Source organism: Ixodes scapularis, unplaced genomic scaffold (assembly GCF_016920785.2).
Source record: "Ixodes scapularis isolate PalLabHiFi unplaced genomic scaffold, ASM1692078v2 PGA_scaffold5__190_contigs__length_132052651, whole genome shotgun sequence".
In the NCBI taxonomy this organism is placed as follows: Eukaryota; Metazoa; Arthropoda; class Arachnida; order Ixodida; family Ixodidae; genus Ixodes; species Ixodes scapularis.
Window position 1 is genome coordinate 113,384,908 of NW_024609880.1, and position 21,245 is coordinate 113,406,152.

At 45.1% G+C, this 21,245-nt stretch overlaps 2 protein-coding genes across 4 annotated transcripts in view; one reads left to right on the forward strand and one right to left on the reverse strand.

Annotated features, from left to right (window-relative positions):
- The window catches only part of LOC8027343 (protocadherin-16), a 223,240-nt gene extending 215,252 nt beyond the window's left edge, over positions 1 to 7,988 (forward strand). Inside the window, exons 11-17 of the mRNA XM_029968511.4 lie at positions 47 to 102; positions 180 to 264; positions 542 to 673; positions 763 to 821; positions 1,923 to 2,204; positions 4,968 to 5,355; positions 6,510 to 7,988. Of these exons, the coding sequence (XP_029824371.1) occupies positions 47 to 102; positions 180 to 264; positions 542 to 673; positions 763 to 821; positions 1,923 to 2,204; positions 4,968 to 5,355; positions 6,510 to 6,593 (1,086 nt within the window). The 3' untranslated portion in view covers positions 6,594 to 7,988. The remainder of the gene's footprint in view (positions 1 to 46; positions 103 to 179; positions 265 to 541; positions 674 to 762; positions 822 to 1,922; positions 2,205 to 4,967; positions 5,356 to 6,509) is intronic.
- LOC8027342 (mitochondrial intermediate peptidase) overlaps positions 1 to 21,245 on the reverse strand; it is a 44,800-nt gene that overhangs the window by 7,408 nt on the left and 16,147 nt on the right. Inside the window, exons 13-16 of one of the 3 annotated variants that reach the window (XM_042294153.1) lie at positions 18,686 to 18,919; positions 17,520 to 17,715; positions 16,255 to 16,360; positions 11,676 to 12,156 (exon numbers count right to left, since the gene is read on the reverse strand). In XM_042294153.1, the coding sequence (XP_042150087.1) occupies positions 16,284 to 16,360; positions 17,520 to 17,715; positions 18,686 to 18,919 (507 nt within the window). In that variant the 3' untranslated portion in view covers positions 11,676 to 12,156; positions 16,255 to 16,283. Of the gene's footprint in view, positions 1 to 11,675; positions 12,157 to 12,408; positions 12,708 to 16,254; positions 16,361 to 17,519; positions 17,716 to 18,685; positions 18,920 to 21,245 lie in introns of those variants that run through there. The other 2 variants (XM_042294154.1, XM_029968508.4) reach the window with 2 other exon arrangements.

Genomic DNA, 21,245 nt, shown 5'->3' on the forward strand with positions numbered 1-21,245 from the left:
GAACCTATGCTATATAAGTATAATGCAATGTCCCATCTATTTTCAGAGCGTGCAATTCCAGCTACTCGAGAATGAGGACGATATGTTCGCCATACAACCAACGTGAGTATCGGGCCCAGACGAGTCAAATAAATCCCCCCAAAATTCGTTTGAGGAAATATGTTCATCTCTTTTCGCAGGGGAGAGATAATCCTTGCCCGGCATCTAGACTATGAAATGAAGCAGGACTACACATTGCAAGTTCTTGCCACTGACGGAAAATATGTAAGTCTCACCTGACAAAAATGCGAGCAATTCTGCACTTCACGTTACATTACATGTACTCGAGTCATGGAGGTAGTTGAAGCTACTAGAAAGGATTTGAAATGAAACTATCTGTGAGCCACAAGAGTGTATGCCAACATTTACTTGGTGTCCTGAAGAAGCCAAGTCTCTTAGCGAAATGTTGGCTGCAACCCTGAGGCTTCCAGGTGATTCCTTTTCAGAATGCTACCTCTTGGCAGTCCGACTCGAGTCACAAATATTTTGTGCGCGTTTCCAGAATGACGTTGCCAGGGTGAACGTAAGCGTGATCAATGTCAACGACAACGACCCGCAGTTTCGTCAGGGACGTTACTCCTTCATGGTGACTGATCCACACATCAAGAAAGGAGAACTGATAGGAAAAGTAGATGTGAGTACCACCTTACATGAGTCACTTCGTAAGAAACATGAAACAGAAAACTAATGTGCATAACATGATTTCCATTCTTATCTCAACAGGCTGTTGATGCAGACAGTAATGACACCGTGCAACTGAGCATAGATGGACCATCAGCACGGTGAGAATTTTGATTTTGAAATTCTCTTTTATATTTCTTGGAGCTGAGAGTCAATTAAGATCCGACAGGAGCAGTCGAAACCCCTACACAATAAATGAACTGCCTTCGACCCTTTTAAAAATATACACCATTGAAAAAGGATAAACTATCAATTGCACAGGCAACATAAACAGCAATATTATAAGGAATGCTTTCATAGGCAAATGATATTACAGGGCTGATGAAAAATCAGAAGTGAGAGAGGGACTGCTTATCAACATTGCTATCAGTGACGCCATAATTAAGCTAGTATGAAAAAACAAGGTACTGCAACCCGATCTTGAAATTATAGCCTTTCACCTGCTGTGTCAGTTGAAAAGTGTTAATACTTAATGTCCCCCAACCAGCTTCCTGTCTTTTGCAAACAATTACTGCCATACTCAATAAGTGCTTATTTACATGGTGCAAATGCAGCTAGACTATGCATTAACTTTCAACAAAGATAATATTAAAGCGCTGGTTGGTCATATGTTTAAGCAGCTCAAGGACATTTGATAGGGAAGGGACAGTGCTCTGAGAAGGAACCATGAGTTCACAATAAAAAACCCAAAGCTTTGGTTACCCCGATTACCTCGGAAGCTCCCCAGAATTATTCTCTTTGCGCGCAGCAGAGGAGCCAATCATGTTCCTACGGCTGAACAAAAATGGATAAGAGAAAGACCCATATTGCTGATGAAGGCTTTTCATGATCAACAACAATGGGGTAGAAGTTTTCTTCTCGTGTGTTGCATAGGAGCCAATTGTGTTTCTACAGCTGAACAGAAAAGAGTAAAAGAAGGACTGTATTCTCCACATTGCCCACACAGGCTCTTCATGATCAACAATTGCAGGGTAGAATTTTTCTTGTGTGTTGCATAGGAGTCAGTCATGTTTCTACACCAGAACAAAGAAGAAAGAGTAAAAGAAAAACTATTCCCTACATTGCCCACACAGGCTCTCCATGCTCCAAAACCGAAGGATAGAATTTTTCTTGTGCGTTGCATAGGAGCTAATCATGTTCTCACAGTTGAACAAAGAAAGCATAGAAAAATAAAGATTGAGCTTCCCGCATTGCTCACGCAGGCTCTTCATGATCAACAATCGCGGGGAGGTGCGCATCCGCGACTTGGAGTTCCTCAACTCGACCACGTCCCACCTGGTGGTGGTGGCCACTGACGACGGCGTGCCACCCCGCAAGTCCACGGCCCTGGTGGAGGTCAAGTTCCCTGAGGAGGCCGTGGTGCTGGGGAGCGTCCTGGCGCCCAAGAAGGATGAGGGCAGCTTCATCCTCATGATCGTCTTCGGGGCACTACTGGGCTCCCTGCTCCTCATCATCATCACCCTCACCGTCTACATCCTCAAGAAGTGAGTGTCCTCCCATCTCTGTACAGAGCATTCTTGGAAGTGATCTGATGTAAGTTGCAGGTTAAAATAGCAGGACAAGCACATCCCACAAAGCTCTCTGCTGACCTTGATTCGTGGCTTCCTCCTTTCCAGCATTTGCTTTTCTAAGGTGGAAAGAATGGAGGACTTCGTGGGAGGAGCTTGCTCTTCTACTTTTAACCTAGAACAAACTTTACACATACACCTTCTTATTATCCCTAACACAATAGTGGACGTTGCGATGGTTCGAAACCCAAAAACTTGTGAACTAGGCGAGCGAACATGGAGCTACAAATATTGCTGTGAATCTCCGTTTTGAGCAAAAACTGATTTTATATATTTTATTGGTGCTTCACTCTGTTCAGAAATTGTCACCCGAAATCAATAATTACAATGAAAGGTAGGGCACGGATGGGGCATTAGCATTAAAAATGAAGTGTGCATTGTCATGTGCTTCATTCATTAAATGATTGTAGGGTGCTCATCTTAGTTTACATTATCAAGTACCTTAATTTCATATAAAAAGTAGGCAGCAGTGGCTTTACAGATTATGCTGTACTAGGCAGTGATGTGATTGCTGCACCAAACTGCACCATAGTGCTTGCCCTGCTACATCCTGCTGTGTTTCACCAAGATGCAATAAATTTGCAGCAACACTGCACCGAAACATAATTTTACATTATTGATATTGAAAGTATAACAGTTGAGGCTTCACTACATGGCCGGATTGTTGCGGTACGCTTGTCCAAATGTTTAGAACTTTCGATAATTGCCTTTAACCCCTTAACCATTTTTAGTTCTGGGGAATTTCTGACCCTCAACTGCTTAATTAATTGTTGTCTTAAAAATTACATTTATTGCCTTAAAAATTAAATTTCTAACAACAAACAAAAACTTTTTTTTTTTATGATGAAAAAAAGGTTTGCACCCATTAGTTGGCAAAGCCTCCAACTAGGCCACGAGCAAGCCTGGTTTGTTGAAAATCGTTGAGTGCGTGAATTAGGGACTTAATCTCTTATCAAAGTGCTCGGAAGTCGTGCAATATTTCTCATGTTCGTGGGCTCCTCGTTGAGCGTGCTTCTCATTGCACAATGGTGCACTGCAGTAAAGCGAGAACCGCGGAGTAGGCATTGCGATTTTGTGTATCTTGATTTGCCGCAGCGCAGCAGCTAAGGGAAAGTATTCCTCCAGAGCAGGAAGTTGCACAGACAATTGCAACAAATATATACTAACAAAAAAAAAAAAGGAATTCTTTAAGTTCTGATGTAACAACTATACCTTGCAGCAAAAAGTTCTGAACAAAGCTGCTGTTGTATAGTATATGATAGATGAGGGAGGAATAGATGAATGATAGATAAAAGATAAATGCAATATTGTGACGATTTATTTCTTTAATTTTTCAATCTCTAGATTTAACCAGGATACTTGTGTATCGCAGGAAGATTCATATGGGCGGCTCTATGGGCTTATATTTTAATGTAATTCTCCTATTCAGTTATCACCTTTACATATGTTCCATACCTGTGTGATGGCACAGTGAACTGATAATTAAAATTAAAACTGAATTAGCTGGAAGAAAGGATGGAAACTTGGAAATAACCTTAATAAGCTCGACTGGATTGTTTCTAAGGCTTATTTATTGTTCACATGCCTATTGTTTTAATCATAAAGTTCAAAATATAAAATGTTATTCATGTTAATAATCAAATGACAAAAGCTTTGTTTTTATCTGAATTAGTCATCACAAATTTATTTTGATGTGGAATGTAATTTGGTTTACCTTTGGCTCCGTACTTAAAATAACCTTTCACAGCAGTTCATACTGTCCTCCATCACTCAGCACATTGCTGTTGTGCCTGTTGCATCTACACGCAATAGACAGCTAGTTAATTCTGTGTTTTGGATTTTTGAGGGAATCAAACCTGCCGTGCAGATGAATCTAACGAAAGGTTGCACAGAAGCGGGAAAGCAAAGTAGACAATGTCTTTTGATGGAATGGCCAACACATGTATCTCAACATGTAATATTTGCAGTGGTAGGAATGAAAATGAAATGCACACTTGTGCTCCAAAAGTTTATTTTTCTGCCATAAAATGGACTTTTAGCTGCTCCAAAATGACTCAGACCAGTCACATCACTGACTATGTCCTCTTGTAAAAAGATTATTATTAAGAGATTGGACAGTAACAACACCAAACAAATCTCAAGAGATGTAGTAGAAACTCAACATCTAATGTAAGTTTTCTACAGTAAAAATATTTCTTTCAGCATCCTCCTCCCCAAAACTGTGAGGTATAATTTATTAAAACCTTACTTCTACCTTTCAATCATGCATAAACTTGGTAACCAAAGCTAGAATAAACCTGAGAAGTGAGAAATATTCTTAACAGGAAGCTCTATCAAACAAGAATTTACTAAACTGCAAACAGGTAACTCATAACTGATACAGTGTGGTGTATCAGCGAGCATTAGCATTTCGAAGCATAAAGTGATATTGCCAGAACAAACCTTTTCCCACTTATATAATCTGGAGGCTGCCACAACCAGACCTACTAGTTTGATGTTGATACCTAGCTATCTGACTGGAAATTTTCTGGAACCAGGAATTGTCTTCAGCCAATTCCATTCATAATTTTACTTCAGTACAAGACAAATGAATGTCCCTACATGAAAAGAAGTCAAAAACCCGTGACTAGCAAAACGAAGGTGCTAACAGCGGCGCTCTCCCCAACTTCTTTCCCTTAGCAAAAAGTACCGCAACCGACTGCCAGTGTCCATCAACGGAAATGGGCATGCCCCCTTGAACAAGGTGGCCAGCATCAAGATCGCCACCAGTGCCACCAACAAGCTCATCAACCCCCCGCGACCGCTCGCCGGCGTAGAGAACCCCATCTTCAACCTCTCCGACAGCAAGTCGGAAGACACGACGGAGGACATGAGTGAGAGGGAGACTGTTCCCGACAGTCCGGAGGCTGCCCAGACGCCCAACGGGGCCGTCCCCAACGGGAGAGTCTTGGAGGCGGTCCGAAACGGACACCTGGGCAATGGAAACATCATGAGCGTCCAATGGCCCATCGGCTCCATTCCAAGGAGGGTCAAGAAGCTCAGTTGGGAGGATGAGCAGCCCAACAAGGTGGGTGGCTGGTGTGGGATTTTGTTCCTTTGTGGTTAGTGCAACATAGCCCCTCATGATTAGCACCCCATATACCTTGTAATTAGCACACCATAGTTTCTCGTGGTCAGCACACCATATTCCCTTGTGGTTAGCACACCACATTCCCTTGTGGTTAGCACACCACAGTCCCTTCTGGTCAGCACCCATAGCCCCTTGAGGTTAATGCACCTAGTTCCTTGTGGTTAGAGTCCCATAGTCCCTTTTTTTTAGCATGCTATAGTCCCTCGTGATTAGTGCCCTTAGTCCCTTGTGATTAGCACCCCATAGTCCCTTGCTGTTTGTGTACCATAGTCTCTTGTTAGTGTGCCTACTGTAGTGACCATAATATTGAGGACACATACATAATAGTAGCTCCATTTGCAGTTGATCCAGTTGTGGATGGTGTGCTTAAACTGGGGGGCCTACATGCAATGGCAACGTCTGCTGTTGACATGTTACGTAGGCTAAACAGTGCGAAGGACACAAGGACAAGTAGGACACGGACACAGTGCAGACTGCGGCCTTCTTGTCCTTGTCTTCTCTGTGGCATTTATTCTATGCTATGTGTAATAGCAGTATGCAGGTACCATAGGAGCTCCAAAAAAGTTCACCATAACTGTACATGTAAAACTAGCAATTAATATGTATTTACGTTCAAATTCACAGATGGTTGTTTGGCAAGTTATAACAGCAAGAGATTAAGTGGTGCAGGTGTATTTTCAATGTGTAGACATGAAAATATGAGAAATGGTTTAAAATGACTTATTCAGTCACTCAATTGCATGGCCAAGTTCTGAAATTGGTGTGTTGCCCAATATTTTCCCTCAATCACACATGCCACCACCCTTAGATCAAAAGCATAACTCACATTTGGCAGTAGCTCAAAAATTTTCCCCAAAATCCCGTTTTTGTTTTATGTGGCGTTTCAGAAGTATTTCAAATGTTACAATTTGGGCACTGCACAGGAATATACAACAGGCTTTAACACATACATTTTGCTTTAAAATATGCGAGTCTAGATTGCATGCATATTATAAATGGAACATTCCTTCCGCTGTAGTGCAAGCAATTCCTAAGACGAAGCCCAGTATTAAGGAGCAGTGTGTGACCCCTACTGTGCACTCTATCCACAGACTGCGCTGGACCCGGACGTCAGCGTCACACCTCTGACCAACGGTCAGTCTCCAGATCACAACGAACTTACAGTGTACTTCTAGGTCAATCTACCAACTGAACTCTCATCCCATACCGGGAAGCCTCTGAGGACCACAGCTAAGCAAGCCCATCAGACTGAGAGGGAAGTGTTCAGCAAGCAAGTGTGATATCAACCCACAAGTGCCTTCATCACAACTGCATCAAAACCCCCAGATCTTCCAACGCCGGCATCTCACCCGACGAGATTGTGTGCCCTTTACTGCCAGAGTGCTTCACGGCGAGGTGCAGTGTGGTGATCTGTGTGGAACCAACCAGAAGGCCCACGATGGGGCAAACTCTGTTTCGTAGTAGCCCGGTACTGCTAAATGCCCCCTGAAATGAACCTTTGGTGAGATATTCTGGAGGTCTTTGCAGGTAGTGAGGGCCAAAGGGGTGAATCCTACACTCTTAGAGACTCTGTGAACGAAATGTGTTTCAAAGCATGATGCTTTTTTTCTACAAGGAAGAACAAAGTGAAAAACAGCCAACTAGGAGGGGGGAGGCTCGCCGAGAGTGCGTTGATATCTGCGACTCGTGCGAAACTGCCCGAAACTTCTTTCTGCAGCCCGCAAGTAGAAACCCTAACATCCAGCAATCGTCAAGTTGCATTCAATAAGGCAACAGCAGCAATATCACAGAATTCAAAACTAGAAATTCGTCTAGTGGCAAGCAAATAACATTCATATAAATAACCTGCAGATACTGAAAGCCGAACCATCGAAGTGTAACTGCTCTTTGAACACTCGCCGCAATCAGTGCTGCAAAGACAATGCAAAAATTGAAAAAAGAAAATTGTGCCCAAAACAAGATGTTCTGTAGACGGTGTATCACATTTAAAATAGCCAACACTGCTCTGGCCCATGAGAAAGCCACGGAGAAAAGAAACCTGAAAGTCAGGGACATGCCGTTATTCCTTTTGAAGGAACCTCCAAGCTCGAAGGAACCTACAATCACGTCTTGGCATATTTATTGTGTGGTCGGTCACAATAGTGTCTCCTCAAGTGCCAACACTTCTCTTCCTCATTTTCCCAAACTGTGTATTTTTGTGAAAAGGAGGCTTCTGGGCCGAAAGAACTAATTAAACTCGGCATCTGATGAGGAGCAGAATCCCAGCTTTTGCAATGCCTTATACGAGTTAATAACCTGCATCGCGGCTTTCGATGCTTTCGATTCACCAAAGAGACTGTGAGGAAATTAACCCCAAGTGTAAATAGGAAGTGAGTTTTTTGTTGTAAATAGTATACCTCATGCATTTTGATTACTGAAGAACAATCCCAGACAAGGAATTGCTCGGTGACCTCTATTTTTTTAGTATGTCTCAGAGGAAATTGTGTGCATAGTTTTGTATAGTTCCTGGTCTGTTTTTTTTTCAGCAGTGTATTGAACACTCAAGAATAAAATGATGTTTCTAAAGTTCACCCTGTTTCTATAGTGTTCTACAGTGTTATGTTTTGTTTTGAACATAACTTTATCTAACACGATAAACGGCCGACGGGGCATCAGCTTACATGGCTGCCGTTCGTCTCCCATCCGTTGGTTGTGCCGCACATGGGCTTGGGACACGGCGGTGACGCTATGGGCTGGAGGCGCCATCTCTTAGCGGGTCGTGTAGTCAATAAGGAGTGGCCTCACTTTTGGTGTGCAATCAAAAAAATTTAAAAAAATGCTATTTTTAGATTATGCGTTTCTATCAAACTCATTATTGCGGCGAGGGGCAATGAAGTAAAGATGACTACTTCCCAGTCAGCAATGTTCACTTATATGTGGCCATAGCTAACTAGACGCATTTAGGCCAAGGTCATCATTGATCCGAACACTATGATTATTAGGAGTGGGCTATCTTTCGATGTTTAAAAGGAAATAGCAAATCAAGTCAAAATAGGGGTGGGTTACCTCTCCGGGCTGGGGCATTTGTCGGGATTTTATGGTACATACAGCGTAGAAGATTACATTTATTTCTTATGGCACTTCTGTTCCTCAACATAGCTCAACTCTGTAATGGGTAAAAGTAATAAATGTTAAATTAGAAGTTCCCACGTGCCCCAAATAACCCTGTTTATTATAAAAAAAATTTTAATCTGGTTGTGCTTGAAATGACAGCCGCCAACACGGAATTATGAATCGATATATCAGTCTTAGTAACAGGTACCGTATTTTCCGGTGTATAAGACGCGGCTTTTTTCAAAAGTTCTTGCTGGTGCGTCTTATACAACGGTGCGTCTTATACGCGAATTTTTTTTTTTTTTTTGCGAGTTCAGAAATTTGAAATTTACTCGGTTGATGTTCAAGCTTGTTTCACCAAAAACAAAATATCGCTACCGATCACGCAGTCGTAACACGGTGATACTTCAATACGGGGACCGCCGCGTGCCACGTTTTAGGTGAACTCCAAGATTGCAAACATGCGGTCGTTGCGGATGCGGAGGTCCCAGGCTCAAGTAATGTGAAATGCCAACAGATGGCGACAATCACGCTTCTCGCCAAGACAAGCCAGGACAAGCCAGGACAAGCTGCCTCTCTTTTTCAGTCGCCATTTTCATCTTTGTTCGCTCTGCGTATGTGCGTCGTCGTGTTTTCCTGCCATCTGCCCGGTCTTGCTACAATATGCCACCGCAGTCGCGCAAGAGCTACACAGCGAAGTTTAAATTATCTGCGGTCGAGTACGCTACCGAACACGGTAACCGGGCTGCAGGTCGCCGTTTCGACGTCACCGAGAAGATGATTCGCACATGGCGACAGTCGTCCACCAAACTACAGGCGATGAAAAGTGGAAAAAAGGCTGACCGCGGAAAGAAGGCGCGGTGGCCTGAACTTGAAGACTGGCTCGTCAAGTGGGCTCTTGAACAGCGGGCTGAAGGTAGGGCACTGTCAACCGTGCAATTGCGCTTGAAAGCATGCACTTTGGCCAGTGGAATGGGTGCCGCTGACTTTGTTGGTGGGCCGTCATGGTGTTATAGATTTATGCGCCGCAAAGCCTTGTCAATCAGAGCGCGAACGACAATGTGTCAGAAACTCCCAGACGACTTCGGAGAAAAAGTGGAGAAGTTCCAAGAATTTGTAAAGAAGGAAGTCGAAAAGAGTAACATCATCGACAGCCACATTGTGAACATGGATGAAGTGCCCCTGACATTTGATATCCCTATGTCAAAAAGTGTCGCTCAGAAAGGTGCCAAGGCAGTCACAGTACGAACAACTGGGCACGAAAAGTCTCACTTTACAGTTGTACTAGCGTGCTGTGCTGACGGAACAAAGCTGCCGTCAATGTTGATTTTTAAAAGAAAAACGATGCCAAAAGAAAGCTTTCCGCCTGGTGTTGTCGTCAAAACTAACGAGAAGGGCTGGATGGATGAGCAAATGATGGGAGTCTGGCTCGAAACCTGCTTTTTGAAGCGCCCGGATGGATTTTTTCATGCCCGGAAGGGCCTTCTAGTCATGGATAGCATGCGGGCACACATGACAGACTTGACACTAAGGCAGATTAAGACGATGAACTGCACCCCTACAATAATACCCGGCGGTTTGACGAAGATTTTGCAGCCTTTAGACATATCCGTAAACCGCAGCTTTAAAGCTGTTTTGCGACGCATTTGGGAGGCGTGGATGACGGAAGGCGAGCACAGCTACACCGCAACTGGACGCATGAGGCGCGCTTCGTTTAGTGAAGTTGCAAAGTGGGTCCATGAGGCCTGGAGTGCAGTTTCAGCGGCAACCATAACTGCGGGCTTCCGCAAGGCTGGCCTACTAGCTTCAGCGCCACCTTAGCACGACGATGACGACAATGACCTGAGCGACTCTGAGTGTGAAGAGACTGTCGCAGCAGAGTTGCCGCCAGAAATTGCCGAACTTTTTGACAGCGCATCCGAAGATGAAGACTTCGCAGGTTTTGAGTAGAAATAAAATGTTATGGGCGTATGAGAGAGTTCTTTCGTCGTTATTTTATTTTTTTTTGCAAAGGGGTGGGTGGTTGGGGCGTGTGGTGGCTTTTTCGATCACTTCACGCCGCATAAAGGCCCAACCACATGCCGCGTCGGCGTTTCCCGGTTAACGCCGAGGTCTGTCCTGTCCAGATATGCGCGTCGCTTTTTTTCGGATGGCCTTCGGGCGATGCGAGCAGGCGCCGGGAAACGCCGACTCGTCTCAGACGCGCCCGTGTGGTTGGGTCTTACGGACTTCTCACAGGTAAGGTGCATTTCGCAATGGTCGCGCAAGCATGCTTAATTAGTTTCGTTAGCCTCTGTGGATAAATTCGGGTGCGTCTTATACACAGGTGCGTCTTATATACCAACTTTTTCAATGAAAGCCTGCATATAGGGTGGGTGCGTCTTATACAAAGGTGCGTCTTATACACCGGAAAATACGGTACACACAGATTTTATGAACCAACATTTCTGAGATATACTAAATTTAACACGACACCACGAAACATTACTCATATTACTCATCACAATATCTGTGGTGGCAAAAGCCTCCACACATGTTCACCTCGCCAGCAATTAGGGTGATGCACACTCTTATAAGCAGAACAAAAAGACAATGTGACACAACCTCAGTAAATTGCAGGCAAAGCAATGTACCAACAATGATATAAAGAGGCAATGACCACCTTCTACGTGGCCATCAATCTAGCACCTGCTGCCTCTACCAGTCCTTTCATACTTGTATCTTGATCAAAGCCACCACAATCGATTTCATATCTTAAGGGGAAGACTGCCGAGGAGGGTCAACTTATGAACCACTGGATTATATTGACTGAAATTTGCACTGTAGACTGATAGTAATGATAAAGGGAGCAAAAAAATGTTCCAGCTCTGTACGCTAAATGTGAAGGAAATTACAGCAACTTCGATGAAGTGTACACTGTCACTGTTTAGTCAATCTATTGTTAGAAAACTAATGTTGTACCAAAGATTCTCTTTTCCTTGATGTAAAGCAGAGTACTTACTCGTATAGTGTGGCTTTGAAAATTTCTTTTTTTTGTGAAAAGTTTTTTTCTATAAGCTTTTTCTGAAAATCAAATTACATCTTGACTTTTTGTGTCTTTGAAAGAATGATAAAATACTTTTATCGAAAACATCAGTAAAGTAGAAATTCAGTTCCATAGCCGCATTCTTTATTAGACTTCGGTCAAGAAAAACTAAACATGAGCCTTTCCCTTAGTCACATTATCAAACGATAGATTGACTAAAATGAAATTTATGGCAAAAAAGTGAAATCGAGAAAAATGCATTAAAGGTGTTCACAACCCTGCCTTTAATTTAGGGCCTCTAAAAGGGCACTAAAAGAGCCCAGCAGCGTAGGTGGGGCCCTCCTCTTGGAGGCGCTTCTGCTCGGAGGCCACAGCCTCCATCTTGCGTCGCCTGTGGGCAACTCTGGACGACTGCAGAGCACTTGCTCGAGACCTGGCGAGTCGGTGCTGGGTCACCTTCTCTGCCTGGAACTGATAGGTTACTCGCGAGCTCCATCTTCATTTTGAGGAGTGCTCTTTCGAAGCCCCCTGGTCCACAACTATATTCCAGGACAGCTAGGGCCACTGCTGTCTCCATGGTCTGAAGCAGTGGTTCTTAACCATCGATGTTTCGCGGACCCCTTGTGGATCGGCGGAGATGATGGAGGACCCCATTTGTGGAGGAGGGAGGGGAAAGGTAGAGGTTAAAGATAATAACGACTTAATAAATGGATATGAATGACTAAAGGCTGATGTGAATAAGACTTCTCTTATTGACATACGCACGAGAAAACTCGCCCAAAAACTGAAACATTTCTTGTCGATCTGAAACAATACAACTTTTATTGCTGTGCTTTACTGATGAGGCAGGGTCTTTGCGGACCCCTAGAATGCCTTTGCGGACCCCCAAGGGTCCTTAGACCCCCATTTGAGAACCACTGGTCTGGAGCGATGCAAACTCCGTTTACGGACACCTCTTTGAAATGAGGGTGTTGAAAAACTCGTTGGCATTCTGGGTTTTTATGCGAGAGCACATGGCCATTAAGTCCTTCTGGGTCAGACGGTTGTACAGTGGAACAAGTTCCTTGGCCACCTCTCTCGAGAAGGCAGGTCGGTGGGGCTTTGCAACCGATGCCTTTCCGGCCTCTTGAAGTGCCAGGTGCCGGTTGTGGTGACAACAGCATTCTTCACCCTTGGGACATGCAATATGTTAGGGCTCCTCGTCCGTGGAATACATATGCAGCAGGGTTGCAAAGACTCCACGCCGCATCGCAGTGACATCTGGGGCATTTTATTTCAGGGCACTTCCATAATAGTTAGTCATTTTCTTCATCCTGACGTTTGTGAGCTTGCCTGTCCGCCTAGTCCTTTTAATGTGAAAGCATTAACTGTCTTATGAAGCGAGCTGACATCATCAGTTTCAAGCGCGAAAACGGCTCCTAGTTTCCGCGATCCCAATAGAAGCGATTCACCTTCGGTTCCATTGACTGGCGCGTGTTGACGGGGCTCCCATTGGCCGCTGCGCCATGGCCTCTCAGATCCCGAAGCGCGCGCGCGCTAGTATGCAGCAGACGACAAAGGGAGCGGACGAGCGGCTTGCATGCTTTCGCATTCACAACTCATAAGAAATGCTTATAGGTGTACCTCGAGCTTTTTCTTTTTTTTTTTTTTTTTTCCTCTTTCAGCTTTTCCATTTCAGCGTAGACCCTCTTGGCAACATGATTCACGTAATCTTCCATGGTGACCTCCTTGTCGTCGTACAGCTCCAGTGCAGCTACATGGTTGAATGCTTCTGAGTCACCATCACACAGAGCAGTCACATACTGCAGCTTGTGGAGGTTTACTGATCAGTGGAAGATCACTTCAACTGCTTCAACTTCGATTGTGTAGGCTGATCCATCAAAATTCTTTTGGCATTTTGACTGGTGCCCTTCCAGCCACTCATCATACCCTTCTGAGTTCTCTTTTGGCCCAAGCTTGCAGCCATGACAGTAGCTGCTTACAACTGCATAGTCAAGAACGAGGCCTGTGTCAAGCTCGACAATGACACCAATTCCGAAATGCGATGTGTGGCCTCGCTTATGCCACGTTCCGTAGTAGCTAACGCACAAATCTTCCAGCTACTCCTCTACATCTTCTGAACTGGTCCCTCGAGTCTTCCGAACGGTCGCGCAGCCTCTGTCACTGCGTCAGCTGATGCTTGTACGGCCACGTCGTGCATATTCGTCACAATCGTCTGATACGATTTCAGGTACATAGGTGGAGGGGCATTGAGTTCAGTAAAAAGGTTTGTCAGTTTAGTGAATCCAATGCCGCAGTTCCGCAAAACCATTCCGAGGCGTGCGGCAAGTTTGTTTTGCTTTGTACCATCGATCGACGGTGAAAGCGGCGCAGAAACGATGATTCCACAGTTAGGGCACAAAACAGAAAACGTCAGATGCGCTCCGACACGGCTTTCCTGTAGTTCCAAATCGCAAGTGCGGCACATATGACAGAGAAGCATTCCTATCAAGTTTCGCAAAGACGACATGCTCACGAAACAATAGCCGGCCGCACCGTCACCGAGACTTTTCGGCGGCTTCGCCATTTTCAGCGCTCCCTCCGCCGGTCTCCAAAAGGCTCATCTTTTGCTCAAATGCCGTGAGCGTGTCCGTGTCACATAGCGTGGTAGCGATGATAGCACTTTTGATTGTCAACTCTGCTGCTGCGAACTCCGGTTCAACGCGCGAAACTGTCAGAGGCGCCGGGCCATTCTCATCGGTGGTGGCCGCACGCTTTCCACTGCACACTCCTCGCGGCTTCCTAAATCACGAGCGGAAGCCAAAGCTTTGTCGCGTTCACGGCTTCACCACAGGCATAGCCTTCACCGACAACGTAGCAGCCTGGGTGAGTTGGTTGCTCATATTAACACACACTACAGCGCACTATTGCAAACGTACACTCACTCCTTACGCACGAAAAAGAAAGCAAAATTCAAATGAACTGCGCCGACTGACAACTCGTTTTTATATACTTTGTCTTTTTCTGCCTTTTGCACTACCGAATTACCCGAATCACGCATACCAACCTCCAAGACGTCTAAAATTTTTTCCTCTTTTTTTGTCAGGTTTAAAGATGATGCACTGATACAATTTTCATAATTCCTGGCGATATGTTCGGCTTCAATAATTTATCTAGTAAATTGGTTACTGTTCCTACTTAAAATGGTACAAGGTGGCAGGTGAACCTCGCACCCACAATCAAGGCAGAGTATGCCCAGATGGCCAGAGTTAGCTCTGGTGCTATTGCTTTTGTGTTGACGAAGCCTATCATTAAGGCATTGTAATAGGCTCCGTGAACGCAAAAACAATAGCACCAGAGCGAACTCTGGCCAACTGGGCATACACTGCCGTGATTGTGGGTGCGAGGTTCACCTGCCACCTTCTACAATTTTAGGTAGGAACAGTAACCAATTAACTAGAGAAATTATTGAAGCCGAACACATCGCCAGGATTTATGAAAACTGTATCAGCACACCACTTTTAAACCTGACAGAAAAAGAGAAAAACTTTTTAGGCGTCTAGGAGATTGGTGCGCATGAGTTGGGAAATTCGGTAGTGCAAGAGGTAGAAGGAGACAAAGTATATAAAAACAAGTTGTCAGTCAGCACGGTTCGTTTGAATTTTTTTTTTTTCCTGTGTAAGGAGTGAGTGTCCGTTTGCAATAGTGCGCTGTAGTGTGTGCTTCACCGATAAGTTCACGATGAAAACTGAAAATCAACTCAACTATCAAAACTAAATAAAATCAAAGTAGAAAAAGCAGGCGACGCAGGCTCAGAAGCAAGAACTGGTACACAGTTGCGACCCGATCCCGCGAGCAAGCTTCCGATGCACGGTAGCCAATAGGAGCTTAGGTTTAATTATTTCAGCCAATAGGGGCAAGCGTAACAAATTTTCTCGCAGAAACGTGCCAATTTTGACAGGCTTCTCACGCATTTTCCAGCACTCTTACTTATCCTCATACGAAGAGACGTGTCAGCGCCAGAAACATAAAAAAAAACAAGCTTTCAAATGAGGGTTTGATCTCTCCGCTAGGCCTAGCATGCACGAAGCGCTCCGGAGATAAAGAAGGTAACCATTGCAACTCCCCGTGCGTGCCCTCTGTCGTCCGCTGTTTTTCGCGTCACCGGCACACTGAAAATAATTGATAACAAGATAACTATGCAGCGAACATGAACGAAACTTTGAGAAAATTCTCTTCAGGAGTTTGTGAACCGAAATAAAGCACTTACCAGAAAAACAATTTTTTTCTTGCAAAAAAAAAACAGTTTTTCTAGGTTGTGTCCTTTTTGAAAAACCTCTAACAAAAGGAAAAATTTTTCTTTTTTTAATAATCTGTTTGGTACACGCGTTTATTTGAAATTCTGCATGCAAAGTTCATGACGTCACGAGTCATTTTGGAATGACCACCTCAGTCGTGGAGGCGAAGCTGATCCACCCTTCCTCCACACTCCCGAAATGCCGAAAAGAGAAAACAAATGGAACGAAGGTGACTGCCAACTAAACAGTCTCACGCCATCAATATTGCTCTAAACAATTTTCTTTTCTGCAGAAAATTCATTTTATGACATGCGTTTCCCCATCAAACTGGTAAAAAAAATATTTTTTTTTCTTTTCAGGTTTTTTTTAAGGGTTGCATGCTTGTTGGCAAGACTTGATGTTGCTTTCAGTAAGCGAATTTCCATCAAGGCTCCACCTCACCTGGTGTTGAGAATTTTTCTCTCCAGACATCACGCAAAGCCTGTTTCAATGTCCGAAATCAGGAAAGTTGCAAGGTTTTCAGGGGAAGCCTCCTTCGAGAGGAAGTCTGGAAAAATAAAAAACGACAAAGCTTGGTTATTTGGACATTAAATCTTGGAAACAAGCTTCTCTAAAGATGCTCGCACAACCACTTGCAATCAATATCTTAGCATAATGACGAAGCAAAGTAAGTGACCAAAATATGTCACGACATCAGTACCTTCTGTGCTGTCAAAGAGCACTTCAAGAATCTGACGGCATAAGGTTTTACCTGCCTTCCTCCACAATAGGGAGTTTTAGCGAGTCGTTTTTTGAGGACACGGTTCCGAAATCATGAACGGTGCAGCTGGTCCATCCCGTGAAACCGTACATGAAATTTGACATATTTTAGCGAGTCGTGAAACTGGCGCGACCGTGTAAATGATGATGATGATTTGTTTGACTGGTGGCGCCATCTTCTAGTAAACATGTGAAACATTCTGCAACTAATAAATCCATGGCGGCTCGTGTTTTCGGCGTACAACTGATGTAAACAAGACGGCCGACGTAACATTTGTCGGTCGGAATTTCAAGAATTGCGAAGCTAGATAGAGCAATAAAGTACCTGAACGACCGTAAAGGTATGTGGTGTGTCTCCATCATCTTGAACTGGAAAGATTGTTCACGTTGTATGCTGTCGAACCAAATCAGTTCGTCTGCTCGAGGTCGCCACAGCAGCTAGGCTGCCCGCAGATCGCAAAAAGTTACTAGAATGCACAGTTTACAGCATTCACGATCACTTATTGTTGTGAGCAGTCCTCGAAATGATTTGGTTCAACCTCTTAAATGAAGCAGACTAACAGGATGGCAAATCGCCTCCAGCAGTCTTAAGCCTAATGCTCGGCTGGGTCGGCGAAGATAGTCGCCGAACCGACCGGCATCTTTTTTTTTTACCCGAGTCGTGAACGGTGCTGGCTGCGTTGCGGTGACGACTCCAGTGGCCGGAGTGGGAGAAACGAACGAAAAGGGCCTCCCAAAGCCCCGAACGACTCGTGCACGCATGCGCAGTGGCGTCGTTGATGCGTTTGAAGGCGAACCGTTCGTGTGGAAACTTGCTAAAACTCCCTAATAAATACCTTGAACCAAACAGTCTGTTTGGTTTCTCTATTGTGTGCTTGCAAGAACCTCTAAGAGAAATGTAAACTAGGGGTTGACTAGAGCGAATGGTGAGCAACTGAAACACTGACCGCTCACGAGCTGCTTGGCCGGAACGGAACCGCCATGGGACAGCAACTTCTGGCGGTACATGTTGCCAGCCTCCTTGTGGAAAGGGTCTCTCTTGAACACTTCCTGCCAGGTCCAGGCAGCCACAGCCCGGGACACCAGGTAAGCGTAGTACTTGGCCCCATAGCCCACAAGGTGTCCAAACCTCAGCTGCCAAGCCTACAAGTTCACATTCAGCAAAAGACAGCAAAACAATCACGCAAAAAAGGAGTATAAAGGTGTAGTATTCACAGAATGAACCCCTCCGCGAATATGTTCTTCCGTGTACCATAACATTACAGTTTCTTGGGTACAGAGTTCTGCATGTTCCCAGCTAAAAAGACAGAAAAACTGCAGGGATGTACCTATATGTCACTTTTTTTTTTACCTGTGCTGGTCCAAGAGTTTGCATGTTACGGGTTGTTCTCTTTTCTTCTCCTTTCGGAAAGTAAAGAATACGGTTCTTCAATGCCAGACTGACAAGGCACTAGCAGGGTTTGAATTGAGCGTCATGTGCATGGCTATGAACATTGGTGTATGTGCTCAATTCTCTTTTAACTTGGAGCACAACAAAGCCTATGGGTACGAAGTCAAAGCCGTAACTCGTACGGCAGAAGCAACGACCAAAAATATGAACTTGAACCCAGTACTTTCGATCTGGTCTATGGCAAGTGTAAAGGTCCACAGACCTCGTTCCTGAAATTTCCCCGCCGTGCGAATAGATGCAGAAGTGCAGTTGTCTCAAAAAGCAACAACATTCACCCCATTTATTATCACTACTACTATCCATTAGCACTGAATATCCCTTGTTGTAATTGATGGTGAAACGTTTCACAGAATATTTGACACACTGAAACCAATCCGCCATAAAAATAGATTATTGAAAGAAATTTTTTTGCCACATGGGACATAGAAACCATACAAAGATGAGCTCACGAAAGTTAAACTACGATGGCATCACCCCTGACACCGGGGTGTAAAAGAGTGACAAGAACCGAAATGAACAACACGAAAGTCTCAGATGGCTCCATCAAGACGGGAAAACACCAGTCTGAGGTAAGAGGATACCCACTAATCTGTGATTGGCAAAGTTTTCCGTTCAAAGCGCTAACACGTTCAAGAGCATGATACTCGAACAAGGGAGCCTCACCGTGTCCTCGACGTAAGGTAGGCCATAGTGCTGGTCCTGCAGCTCGGCCAAGACTTGGGTGGTGCTCTTCCCCAGCGGGTGGTGCGAGTGGTACCGCTGGTCAAGCAGGGCGTACAGCACCTGCAGCTGCGTTTCACTGGCCGCAAAGTGGTAGCGCAGGTGGCGCAGGGAGAGTGCCATCTGGTACGGCATGGGCTCCCCGCTCTGGTAGTGCCTCGCAAACATGGACACCACCTGCAGGCGACGTCGCTGAACGGTCACAGCACTGCCATTCGTCGTGGCATGGCTCTGTGGTCAATGACACCTTAAGAAATGCGGGGCATTGCTCATGGCTTATTATGTTCACGCTCCTTGCTTCGAGATTCATTCTGGGGTGTTCTCGTCGGTGAACACCGCAACCTCGTTTGCTGCTGAGCGATAATGAGGCTCGTAACTCGCCGTGCCCCACGTTTCTAGTCGCTGTACGCCTGCCGGCATCAACTGATGTTTACGTTTGATCAAATGAATGTGCGTACTTAGTGCACCTGACACGAATTAATTAAGACTAATGTAGTCAGGAGGCGAGCGTAGCAAGAGAGCCATGAAGACCCAATCGAGTCGTGAGTGGCTTCTTGTATGATGGGAGAAAAGCACTGAATGTCAAAAAGCTGTGAATCTGATTTCTCAATGCTGTTAACTTTCGTGATTGCAATGATGTCTTGCTATCATCATCTACTAGCAGTACATTACAAGTTGGCTTCAGTGTTTCCTTAAAGGGCAACTCCGCTTCATTTTTGGTTTTGAAAAAACAATGCAGTCCTCTTCAGCATCGCCTAGGAAGACTACATGTCAAATATTACGACGCAGTTCTGTCTAAATGTTTCTTAAATGGTCCGGCAAACTTTGCAACTCACCAAGTTGCCGAAATCGGCTGACTCGAGCGGGCGAATTCAGGCGCAACCAACAGCACAGTCAAGGCTACGGCATGGGCGAAGCCAACATTGAGCTAAACGCCATCTACATGGCCCCCTTTTGCTTGTTTTTACTTCTCCGATCGAGCGTAGCGCGTGACGTCAGCAACGTTGCCTCTCGGCGCTCAGCGGTGTCCACGTGATTGACGTACACGCCTGCGCAGCGCGCTTCTTGGGAGCAGACCAACCGCCCGCCGTGGTCCCGCCGTTACCGCCGTCTTCCGCGTCACAACCACCGTCGTCGTCTCACCGTTTGTGATTATTGCCTCTCGGAGTTTCGTCCACACTATGGACACCACGTGCGCAGAGTCCCAGACTTATGCCGCAGTTGTGCAGACGTCGTCGAATGCCGTAGACACCAAAACGTGGCGAAGAGTGCGGTGCAGACGACACTCGCGCCTGCCGCACGCCCGCCCGCCCCCATCCCGCCCGTCGTTGTGCCGAGGATCACGTGACCTCTCGTACCACGTGATGGCCATGTACTTGGCGGCCCAAGGCCAATGTTGCCGGACGGAGCCGAAGTTTCGGTTTCGATTTCCGCTCGTGTTTACATTTAGATTTAAAAATATATATCCCATTTTTCGCGAAGCAAAAGACGTAGTGTCTTCTACTAGGGCTTTTTAATTCGAAATCACTCATTATCCCGAAATCTTCGGACTTGAGCGGAGTTGCCCTTTAAGTGGTATGCCATTGCCTATCCTTAAATTGAACCAAGTTTTTCGCTAGATTTCTCTCCAATATATACGCTAAAAAAATTAAGAGACGTTTACACTTTTTTGTAATGGGAAAGTAGAGCGCAGCTCTTGAGGCATTTTGGCATCAACATTCGCGTCAATTTTTTAGCGCGGAAACTGAATTTGTGCATTGGCAACGTGACACGAAGCTGTGACATCATTTTCCCGCTAAATTTAGCGGAAAAACTAAATTGGCGTTGAGGTCACGTGATGTCAATTTCCCGCTAAATCTAGGGAGGAAACCAAATTTGTGTATACGTGAGGTGACACGAATTCAGGTGACGTCATTTTTCCCACTAAATTTGGCGGGGGAACTCAATTGGTGTTGAGGTCAGGCGACGTCAAATTTCCCGCTAAATCTAGCAGGGAAACTAAATTTGTGTATAGGTCAAGTGACACAGAGTCATGCGACGTCCTTTTTCCCGCTAAATTTAGAGGGGACTCTGAATTGGTGCAGAGGTAAAACAACGTCAATTTTCCCCCTAAATCTAGCGGGCGAGAGGCCTTGCTTGGGAGCAGTTTCTCCTCTAAATTTAGTACGAAATTGAATTTGTGTATAGGTCTGTGACGTCATGTAATGCAACGCGTGGTTACGCCGAAGCTGCTAATTGCAGGAAACGGGCACCTAAGAGCTGCACTCTAAAAAAAGATAATGTGCACAATTGTTACTTTTAATGTGAAACATTCTTTGGCTAGCTGTTCCGGATTTTGTGAAGCCAGATTAAGAGAAGCCGAATGAAGTTGCCATGCTAGATTTAGCGGAAAAAGTGAGGTCACGTGACCTCAACACCGTTTCAGTTTCCCCGCTAAATTTAGCGGAAAAATGACGTGACAATGTCGTGTCACGTGACCTCTACACAAATTCAATTTCCTTGC